We start from the raw sequence: 12,131 nt of genomic DNA on the forward strand, positions 1-12,131 counted from the left end.
AAAAGTCTCACATAGAAAATAACTCAAAACCGTACGAAATAGAATTTATTGACAACAGATGTCAGCACTTGACTGCATCGTCTGGTCTATCGTCTGTTTTACATATTTTTGTCCAGGTGGTGTTTTGTTGACTTAAAAAGTAAATTGTTTCATTTTTCGCATATTCATGCAATAATATTACTATAATAAGTGCATTTATGCTATAATAAGTTTATTTAGCTATAATAAGTCAACGTGAGACATGACGAATCGCACGAGACTAGTCGCCAACTATACCGCACAAATTAAAAATTCGCATTAAAAAAATCGCACAAATAAAAATCGCACATAAAAAGAGCGCATAAAAACAGGTTTGACTGTATCTAAAAAACACTTCGGGATGTACACTTGGTTTTTTTTTTCCTCCAATACTAAATACAATTTTTGATTAAAAACAGCTGTGATTAGTATTGAATTTGATATTTAATTCTTTTAAAAATCATTTAAACTTTCTTATTTGTTAAAAAAAAATAAATTTCTTACACTGAAATAAATATTTTTATTTTATGAAAAATTAAGAAAATATATTCAGAGTTTATAAGATAATTGTAATGCAATGATAAAACATTATATCTGATTAGAATATGATGAAATGTGGTAAAGAAACTTGTTTATTCAAAGATAGTTGTGCAAGGTTTACACTGGCATTTGATGTATAATCATCATTTTTTTTCCATTCAACTTGCTGTTTTTAATATTTTAAATCAATTTTGACTCAACTTTTTACTGAAACTGAGTTTTTAATATTTATGTATTTTTATGTCAACTTTAACATTGCTGAATTCTAACTGATTTGATAGCTCTCAGTGGCGTAGCATGGGTGTCAGCCGCCCGGGCCAGAGGAAAATTTTGCTGCCCCCTTATTTAGGTATTATTATTATTTATTGTGAAATTTTGCTGCTCCCTTAAAGTGCCACCTGGGGCGGCCGCCCCTGCCTCCCCCACTACACTACGCCACTGATAACTCTCTTATCAACATGTCATTATTCCATCATTCTTGCATGGAGTTACAAAAATGGAGTAAAAATGAAAAAGATACATCAATTAAACTTTATCACATATAGCATATAGTGAAATGTATACTTTATAAGGTTTATGCTCTGTATTGTACTGCCTGTATTGCCTGTATTGCCTGAAAACAAACAAATGATAATGAATATTTAATTCTACACCTTCCAGCATACTGGCCTAATTTACGGGCCTTCTTCAGGTTTTATACATTTGAAACAAACTGTATATTGAGTGTTGCAAAACTGGAATGTTCTGATCCTTAAACTGACTTTTACTTTCCTGGTTGTTATGTATATATAACAAGTATTGGAATTGTGTCAAATTTGACGCTCTGAGTTTTTTGCAAATCTCCACGTTTTGAGATTTCCTGAATCCAAAAAAGTAAAAAAAAACATTAAAGAAAATTTGTGTGTGTGTGTGTGTGTGTTGGCATCTATTTTGCTTAATATCTCAAGATGGAGTAAAGATTAAGAAATGAAATTTGGCATGATGGCGTGTGTATGAGGGGCATTGATGCTATTAAATTTTGGTGATTAAAGGTCAAGAAGGTGAGGAGATAAACGGGTGTCATGTGTCATACCTTGACAGGGGATAGGACTTAATGAAGATTCTATTTGTTATTAACATTTATACTTTTTATAAAACCCTACTGTGAGAAGCAGCCTTGCAGGAGTTCAGGTTGGCCTAAGATCAGAACTTAAGTCTGATTCTTTTTTCTGACACCAGTTAAGAAATAGTGCATCTTAAATTGCGATTCTACATGTTGTCTAACTTCGGAGTAGAGGGCTGGATCAAGCAGTAGAGTCGCGGGTAAGTCAACAGGCATTTGTTCTCCAAGTAAAAACAGGTTACCAGGTTAACAAACAACCAACGTTTAATAACCTAAATGAGACATGTCTACAGACAAACACAATGGATACTATAATTTTGATAATACATCAAAAGGGATACAAAATGTCTATCTAGTTACTTATGTCTAAGTTGACTGAGAGAGAGTTTACAAAAATCATTGAAGTATAATACCTCTTATAGTGGGTCAGTTAGGAGACTTCAATAGAGATGTTCGGTGTCCACTTCAGAGGGGAGAGGACACAAGAGCTGGTGAGATGTTCGGAAGTCAGAGTCCACTCTGAATTTTTGGTGTGAACCCCTTTTATCCCCGACAGTTTCCCACCTAGTGTGAGAATTTCATCAGGTGATTCTCTGTCATAAGACAATCCGATTCAGATGTGCTCTCCAGAACCATAATCACACAAGCAGAAATATATATACTAATAATTTAATTTTGTGTTATTTTATGTACATACATTTAATTTTTTATTTTTTAGTTATTACATGCATGTATAATATTTATTTTGTATAAATATACATATTTAACAATAACACCAACAAATTTTTATAATTACCAGCAAATAAAGTTTTTAATATACTTTGACAAGTGCTTTTGATCCTAATTGGAATCTGGATCTGATACATATTTCAAAACAATTATTTTATTTATTACAACATTGTGACTTTTTTCAAAAATTAAACTGTGCACTCTTAGTAAGAAAAAGGTTGCCGACTCCTGCATTAGATTATTTGATCCAAAAAACAAAATATACACCTTTTTAAAGAAAGTTGGGTTAAATGTCAGAACATTGCAGTTTTGGAATGCTCAGTATATCCTTTGATTCAAATGTGTAGAATCTGAAGCAAGCCTATAAACTAGGCTAAAAACATATTTTTGTATTAATAAAAATAGTAATGTATTGCTGGAAGACATAAGGCAGGTGTGAAATTAATTATTAGTAAGTTCCAGCTTTGAACTATACATTGCTTAAATGATGATGAAAACTGAAAAATTAAACAATTCTGCTAAGCTTTACAGTTTACTCTATCTGAAAACAATATCAGTAACAATTTGCAGCAATTGCTGAAACTTGTTATTTTAAAAATAGACAAAGTTTTAGTCACTTTGATGTTTCTATTGATTATAGACTACCTCATAATTCAGCACAATTTTCAAGAATTTAAGAACAAAGTCAGTGGACAATTTACAATTTGCAGATGTTGTTTGCAAAATGTTTTGTTATTGGTTAAATTATGACCGAAAAAGTTAATAGAAATGGAAGAGTTAATATATGTTTTCAATCTAATTTTTCCAAACATGATTCATTTTGGCGTATATAAATTAAATACAGTATAACCTCCGAATAGCAGACACCATCGTGATCAAGAAGTTAGTCTACTATTAAGAGTTACATGCAGCTAACAGTGTATTTTACATGGTCATCGTATAGTAAAGAATATGATGGATTACGAAAACATCAAATTTGTGTTAGGAATGTGAGTATACCAAAGTATAAGTAGGATATATAATTAAAATACGGTATACTTTAAAATATAAAAATTAGGACAAAGTGTAAATGTTGATTAATTACTAATTCATCAAAATGATGTGAGTGGAAGTAACAAAAATGAAAAATGAAAGTGTTATGGACAGAAGGGTGAACAGAGGTCAGTCTAGATGGTGAGAGTTTGAATATCAAATTATGAAGGTGATTTGCTAGCCACTTCAAGAGGTGGCCAAAATTAAAATTAAAATCAAATAAATCAAAAATGAAAATAATGTTTTTAAAAACCATTTAAAAGTTATGAAATTGTAATGAAATTAATTTTTAAATTTGTTATTTGCATGTGGTGGTGACAGAACATTTTGTTTTTAATATATGTACAGAATACATATTGCCAATCAAGCCAGGCTAGTGCCGGTTGGATGACAATTCTAACTTTACCCTATCTCCCCTAAAATGGGGACAATTAGTACCAAACGAATGCAGTCTCTCGTCACTCTGACTATACAAAAGAAAGTCCACTGTGATAGATGTATGGGTCCGTTGCATACTCTGCTTTGTCAATGTGAAAGTTTCCAATAAACTAATATTTAATTGTTAATTAATATCATAATTTTAAAAATTTTAATTTTAGTCTGAAACAAATACAATATAATCTTCGAATAACAGACATCATCGGAACCAAGAAATTTGTCCACTATTCATAGGTACTGTACATGTCGGCAACCGTATTGTTAACCCAGTCATTATAAAATGAAGAATATGGTGGATTACAAAAACATCAAATTTTCATTCGGAATGTGAATATACTGTAGTATATATAATATAAATATATATACAGTATATTTATTTTTTAGATGTAAAAATCTTCTTTTAATTGAATCTCATTCAAATGTCATTACATAGGTGATTTGCTATCTACTTCAAGGGGTGGCGAATGTATTCAGAATTGTTACATTTGTAACATCTGATTCAGAATTGTATGATCTGTTTAGATCATAAATAATAATACAAATGATGTACAAATTTTTTATTGGTTGTGTAACCAATAAAAAATCAATACAGGGATTTGTCTGCTTTGTGGTTATCAAATAGGTGTAACTTTTCGAATATTTTTATTTTCAGTAACTGATTTATTAAAAATTACACTTTAGCCACCACAAAGGCGTTAAAATGGTTACGACAACAGCATTTGTTTGGTAAAAGTTCAAAGGTCATGTTAAGAAGGCATTTTTCCAACCATTTTAAAGTGTGGGAAGATGATTCTCTTGCATTTTTGATGTCATTAATGGTCTTAAGTTTCTTTTTCATTACTACTATACTATGGTTCTTGTCGAATGAATGAAAAACTTTGAAAAAGTTTATAGTTTTTGGTATTATAAGCTTAATTTCAACAATAAGGCAAGTTTAGTAATAATAATAATATGTATAATGATAAATGATGATTGACAACTGAATCATACTAAACTTCTCTAACAAATAAAGAAATATTGTTCAACTTCTTATAATTTCTGCCTTCCTCCCCTATTCCTATTTTAAGCCAGTCTGTATTTGATGCCTGCAGTCAAAATCATCATCTGAAAGAGTATTTGAATCAATTCTTTATTTTTGTTTTAAAATATTTCGTACTTAATTAATTCTTTTGGAATATTGAAGGTGGAACATTGCATTTTCATAAGGTTGGTTCTGGACGACAGCATGTGTTATTTAGAGATAAATGTAATAGATGTCCTATTTGAAGAGTGTGGGGATTGTAAAAATGTCCATTAAGTAGAGGTGTCTGCTATTCAGGAGTGTCCATTAATGGAGGTTTCACTGTAATTAGTTTTCTTATAAAATATGGAAGAATCAGAAATTGTGATGAGATTTTTCTGATTTTCTTGATTAATCATCCCATTACTAATTTTTATGTTCACCAAAAAATGTTTTCCATGCTGAACAAGACATTTTTTTAACTCCTTAAGTTTCATGTGTTGCAAATATGCAACATACCCAGGTCGTCTGTTGCAGAAATGCAACACACACTATACATTCAAATCTGTACTTCATAGCTACAGGTTAGCCATAAAAACAATGGATATATTCAGAGAATGGCCTGTGGATATGGAAATTACACTTGGCCCAGTAAATTTTTTAATGATAGAATGCTAATAGAAATTATTTCCCCCTTATAAAATATGAAAAATTTGCTTTTTCTAATGTTTTTCTTGCACAATGAACTTTAATAAGTACAATATCATGAAAATATAAAGCACAAAAACAAATATTTAAGAAACAATCTTTTATCTTACTTTTAGTGAAAAAAAGTTGCCCTAATATTTTGGTGATTATTCTATTTTTCTTGGATTTGTATTTGTCCCTTTATTCAAACTAGAATTTGTGCATTTGTGTGTTTAATTTAGAACCTGATGAGCATAAAAGATCATTCAGGAACATGTTGCAATTCTGCAACAAGCCTACAAATTGAGAAAAAATGTTTTTTAACAATGAGGACAAATTTAATTTTTCATTATAATTTTGTCCTCATTATAAAATATTAAATGGCCATAATTTTTGTGCTGTTTTGTAAAAAAAGAGCATGGCCCAGTGTGATATTTTATGCTTCTCTATTGTGGCGTTTAATGTGTTTATTTGTATAACACATATATTAATGTTCAACAAAGCAAGAAATCTAAAGATGATGTGTAAAAATTTTATATATATACTTTTTAATGTTTAAAATAGATTTTTCAACATTAAAAAATTACTTTGATTCAAAATTTGTAGCCAAATGTAATTTGGTTGTGCAGTGTTTCATTTAAACTAAATTGTGTATGATTAAAATTGAACTTTGGGAAAATAATTTTCTTAACTTAATTTTTTTTTATCAATTTTAAAAGAGGAGTTTAATATTTCAATAGTTCAATAATTTATTGGCTGAAATTTAATTTAAAAATTACTCACAATATGGATCAAGTTAATATCTGAAATAGTAATAAAAATAATTTTAATTTGTCACTTTCTCCAAGAATATATTTGTCAGGCAATAAATGTTTTAAAAAATGGTTTTGGAAACATTGACTTACAAGGAAAAAAATTAGAAAATTTGAATGGTTTGAACATAATTGTTCTATTATAACAAACATATTTTTAATAATAATTAATTATTTTCTATAAAAAAGAAAACAGCAATGAGTATAATTATCTTATATACAGAATAATTGAATTAATAATAAACAAAAGATTTAATAATAATAATAATTTATAAGACAATTTGGCACTAGAGTTAGGTGTTAGGTGCCATCTCTTGATAAATTTAATAATTATAATTTTAATAATTTAATTTAATAACCATCAATGATTATAATGTAAGCTTATATATGCTGGAAGAGGAGATCGGACTGGAGGTCCGGATAGCATAATTGGCAACGCATCTGCATGGTAAGTAGGAGTTGCAGGTTTGAGTCCCACTCTGGGCCAATTCTTTTCTTCCAGTACTTCCAAATTATTTAAATTATAATTATTAAATTTATCAAGAGATGGCACCTAAAGCCTAACTCTAGTGCTAAATTGTTTTATAAATTATTAATATTATAGCCATTTCTAGCCTGATAATAATTTGGCTTTAGTTTGATAATAGCTTTAAAATATGTGTGGTTTGATGATGATGATTATTTACATATAAAAGATTTTATATGGAGATAAAATAAAACAATTACAAGCAATTTTTTATTGTGATGACATCACAATGCTAGGCTGCAATTTTTAATTAATTTAATTTCAAATATATGCTCTCCACTTCAAATTAGTAGTAGCTTGCCCCTGTACAACATACTTTTCCTTTAACAATAGAGTCGTGCTGGTCATTTATTTACTTCTTTCAGGGGAAAAGTTTTGAATTGAAATAATGTGACTTATAGTTTGCATCAATAGTTTATATATAGTTAATTGGGTCCTCTGCTCCTAAGATTTCCATATCTGGTGTCAGATTTTATCTGTCTAACTCTGTTCTCGAGATTAAGGAAAGACAGACGGATGGACAACAGTGGGAATTTATGGGTCTACAAATTTTTCAAATTGCAGCCCAAAAAATATTTTTTTAAAATCATTTGTAAATTACTCTAAATTCCTATTATATACTGTTAAAATTTGGGAGTCATTAAAGAGAGAGAGACAATGAGCATTTATAATTGAGGCAAATGCTTTTCATTTGAAAATTAGAACCTGAATAACATAGGACATGATTCTAACAGGTGAGGTTCCATATATGACCATAAGATTCAAACTGCAAGATGTGAGATAAAGGAACAAGGAGATTGTTTTGTCTAAATCGTTGATCCTCTTGTGGACCAAATTGATTCTTACTTGTTAGCACTAACATATTGTGTAATATATAAAAATGTGTGTGTTATTTTAAATTTTAATATTAAAAAAAATTTAACAAAATATTATAAGTAAATGCAAAAATTACTATTAAAATAATTTTATTTTAATATATCATTCATAAAGAAAATTATTCTGTTTAGGTAAGGGGAAGCGAATTTTCATCTATATCAACATGTTTGAGGCATATGTTAAATGAGGGAGGAATTAAATCTTTATGGAGAGGAAATGGTATCAATGTAGTGAAAATTGCCCCTGAAAGTGCTATTAAGTTTATGGCTTATGAACAAGTAAGTATTAATTAAATTATGAAATATCTAATATGGTCTTGTTTTATGCAGGGGTTGTGCATTAGTAAGTACCATGTAAAACAAAATTCCATGTAAATTTATGCTCCACTCCAGTAGTCCTAAATGATTACCTAGACACTTATGCATCAATTTACAATTAACAGAAAAATGTTGAGTAAAATGTTTTAAACACATTTAATGTTTAGACTAAAATGTTTCTGAATATACAGTGTGTAATTTTATTATATTGTATCAATTAGACTACTTGAGAAAAATATACAAATCAAAATACTTAAAAGTAGCATTTAATAGTTCTCTGTAATTTGAATGTTAAAGGTTGATGAATGTGATTTGGTGACTTGAGTCAGATTTAGTGGCATTAGAAGTGGAGTAAGCTAACCATTTGTCGTCTACATAAACATGAATATGTGTACTACTGTGATCTAAAAGTACCAAGAATAATTCATATAAACTGCACCTGCAAGAGGGTGCTGTTGTCTTTTTTTTTTGTTTTTGTTTTTGTTTTTTCATTGTTTGGTACAACTTTTATCAACATCTTGCATCAATCTGTATGTCATTATTCTGTTTTCATTTGAAAATAAACACTTGTTTTGTGTATAAATAATTTTTGCATTGGCAATTTTTCAAAATGTTGAGTTTAATTCAACAAAGAACATGCATTAAATTTTGTTTAGCAATAGAATTACTGCTATAAAAATGTTGAAAATGTTGCAAAAAGCCTTTGGTGGTGATAATCTATCAACAAGAATTTTCAAGTGGTGTAAGATTTTCAAGAAAGGCAGAGAATATATCGGAGGGGAACCAATCTCTCGTAGATCATCCACTTAAACTGATGAACAACACATTGCTCAAGTCAGAGATTTGGTGCTTGATGATCATTGTTTAACAATTAGGGATATTATTTAACATGATCCAGTATCATTTGGATCTTGTCAAGCAATTTTAAAAAGTCATTTGGGCTTGTGGTACATCATTTCTCAAGTTGCCTTGAAAATGTTGAATTTTTTCCAAAAACATGGCCAAGTAAATGCTTTCTCAAGGCAAATTATTCTTAAACCACATTATGATAATGAAACGTGCCCTTTTAGTGTAAAAGCATAGATCCAACAACCAAGTGAATGGCACTCAAAAGTTGAATCAAGTCTAAGTAAAAAATCAAGATCACGTTGATTATTTTCTTTATCATGGTGTTGTGCATGATGAATTCCTCACAATGTTTTTATCGTTTGTGAATTTTTGGCCAACAATTCAACAAATATAGTTTCACAAGCTCTGTATTCACTTGATAAATGCATCATATGACTTTTCTGTTTCCTTAGCTAAAATTTCCACTTCATGGTCACTGTTTTGGATTGCTTGATGCCATAAAAAACAAAATTTGCTGCAAGTCCTGAAGGGGTTTCATGAAAATGACTTTGTGTATTGCTGTGAGAGAGGATTACTTTGAAGAGGATAAGATAAATTTTTATGAATAAATTCAAATCTTGCATTTTATTGAACCATTTTCAATACTTTTTCATTACAGGCATACATCAACTCTGCATAAAACAAGATTTTTCTGTATTTATCACTGCAAATGTTTTTACAAATTTATTTATATATTTATTTTAAAATTTTGATAGACAAAACGAATAATCAAAGGAAATAGAGTGCGTGAATTAAGTATTTATGAGAGGTTCATGGCAGGTTCCATAGCTGGTGGCATTTCCCAAACCGTGATTTATCCCATGGAAGTAAGAATTATTTGTATTAATTTTTGTATTGCTTTGATTTGTACATTATTTTAATCCTTTTTTCTTATTTATTACATATGTTATCCTCATTAAACATATGGAATATTTTATTATGTAATTAAGTACATTTGGTATGTAAATTCTATAGACTTTCCTAAAAAATGCACTTGCATATTGTTTGGTAATTTCAGGAGAGATTCTATAAAACAATAGTCATTTTAATTATTCAAGAAATTGTCTGAAATTTTACTAATGATAGCTAACTAAATAAGTTGTATTTAAGGATTATTTATAAACTATTATAATAGAAAATATTTTTAAAAAATACTATTTAAAATATTTTATTATAGCAAAAAATATGCACATTTCATTCTACTTTATATAATAGAACAGTTTTAATAAAATTAGTATAAAATTAAGAAAGAAAATAGTATTTGTTTTCTTTATAATAATAATAATAAATTCTATTCTTTGACTTAAATATATCTTATGATGTATAAAATAAGAGAATATTATAGTAGTAGTTCCCTTAATATTATATTTTAATAAATACAATTTAAATAAATAAAATTGTGATTTTAGAAAATTATATTTTTAATAGTTATATGAAATAATATCTTTTCAAATTTGTTTGTTGACTTTTAATAGACATTGTTTATTTAATTTACATGCTATCTTGTTTAAAAAGAAATTTTGATTAGGAGTTATCAGATGAATTCTCTGCTAGTAAAAAGGATTAAGTTTCATATAACAAATTTAATGTTTGTTTTTATGAAACAGCTTCACTATTTCATAACTAAACTGTGATGAAATGATTGATAAAGTATTAAATATTGATGTATATTATTAAATTTTTCAAAGACGATAAAAAGTGAATAACATCAAGTTTAATCTTTTATATATTTAATGAAAAGTAATAAGTACAGTTGAATCTTTTATTTACACTTTTCAAGGGACCTCAGGAAAAAAGTTTAAACTAAGGAGATTATATTATACAGTCAAACCTGTTTTTATGCGCTCTTTTTATGTGCGATTTTTTTAATGCGAATTTTTAATTTGTGCGGTATAGTTGGCGACTAGTCTCGTGCGATTCGTCATGTCTTACGTTGACTTATTATAGCTAAATAAACTTATTATAGCATAAATGCACTTATTATAGTAATATTATTGCATGAATATGCGAAAAATGAAATAATTTACTTTTTAAGTCAACAAAACACCACCTGGACAAAAATATGTAAAACAGACGATAGACCAGACGATGCAGTCAAGTGCTGACATCTGTTGTCAATAAATTCTATTTCGTACGGTTTTGAGTTATTTTCTATGTGAGACTTTTTTTATGCGGTCCCTGTTGACCGCATAAAAAAAAAATATTTTTTAATTGTGTCGCGAAAACTATTATTTACAGCCATTCGTAAAGTTTCGTGAGATTTTTTTTATGCGTTTTTTTTAATGCGGTCCCTATCCCCTGCATAAAAACAGGTTTGACTGTATATATATATATGTGTGTATGTATTCAGTTTTACTTATGATACTCTATATTGTAAATTTAATCATATGTAAGGTTTCATAGGTTATGGAAATAAAAAGTCAAACATAGTATTAAAATACATTAAAATTGTTATTTCACATATTTTTTTTAAATCTAATTTTTTCTTCCCACTTTGTATTTCATCTATGTGATTTACTTTATATGAAGATTTGAATATATTCTTTTTTACTATTAAAAATTAAAGCTTTTTGACATTTGAAAAGCACAAAGAGCTTTTCTAAGTAACTGTTTGACCTGTTGTGTCTTCTTCAGTGTTATCAACTCCTTAATATTTTGATATTTTATTATTGGATTTCGTTAAGTATTCAGATGTAACTAAAGCACTGTCACTATCAAAATCATCATTAAACATTTCCACTTTCATGTTTTCCAAATTGTCAGTTTAGAAAGTATTTGAAAGTGTGATGAATTTGACATTCATTCAAATCTAATTTAACTTTTCTGAAATTTTACTATTGTTGACTGTTTCATTTTATTCCATGGATTTTCAATGAAGTGCATTGCATCAAGAATGTTTAGTTTTGTTTCAGTTTTGGAATTTTCACCTAGTAGATATCTATTATTTTATGCACTCCATTTCCTGTAGTGGGTTTTAAATTTTTTAAGTTTTCAAATCAGGATATTGTATCTTGATAGTACAATTAGATGTACAAGTTCACTATTTCTCAGGTTCACTTCAGGCTTGGATATCTTTCAGGAATGAAAACATTTTTCTGTTATTGTAATCCATTTCTGCATCTAATGAATGCAAATATCCTGATTTTTTTTTTAATCCATGCTTTTT

The 12,131-nt window shown here is 28.5% G+C and overlaps 1 protein-coding gene across 2 annotated transcripts in view; it reads left to right on the plus strand.

Moving 5' to 3' along the window:
• SCaMC (Short Calcium-binding Mitochondrial Carrier) overlaps positions 1–12,131 on the plus strand; it is a 102,061-nt gene that overhangs the window by 76,750 nt on the left and 13,180 nt on the right. For both annotated transcript variants that reach the window (XR_010881171.1, XM_067273770.1), the window contains exons 6-7: positions 7,892–8,038; positions 9,682–9,792. Coding sequence is in view for 1 of the 2 variants with exons in the window: in XM_067273770.1 (XP_067129871.1) it covers positions 7,892–8,038; positions 9,682–9,792 (258 nt within the window). In the remaining variant the exon portion in view is untranslated. The remainder of the gene's footprint in view (positions 1–7,891; positions 8,039–9,681; positions 9,793–12,131) is intronic.

This window comes from Centruroides vittatus, unplaced genomic scaffold (assembly GCF_030686945.1).
Source record: "Centruroides vittatus isolate TY-2023 unplaced genomic scaffold, ASM3068694v2 contig_488, whole genome shotgun sequence".
Lineage (NCBI taxonomy): Eukaryota > Metazoa > Arthropoda > Arachnida > Scorpiones > Buthidae > Centruroides > Centruroides vittatus.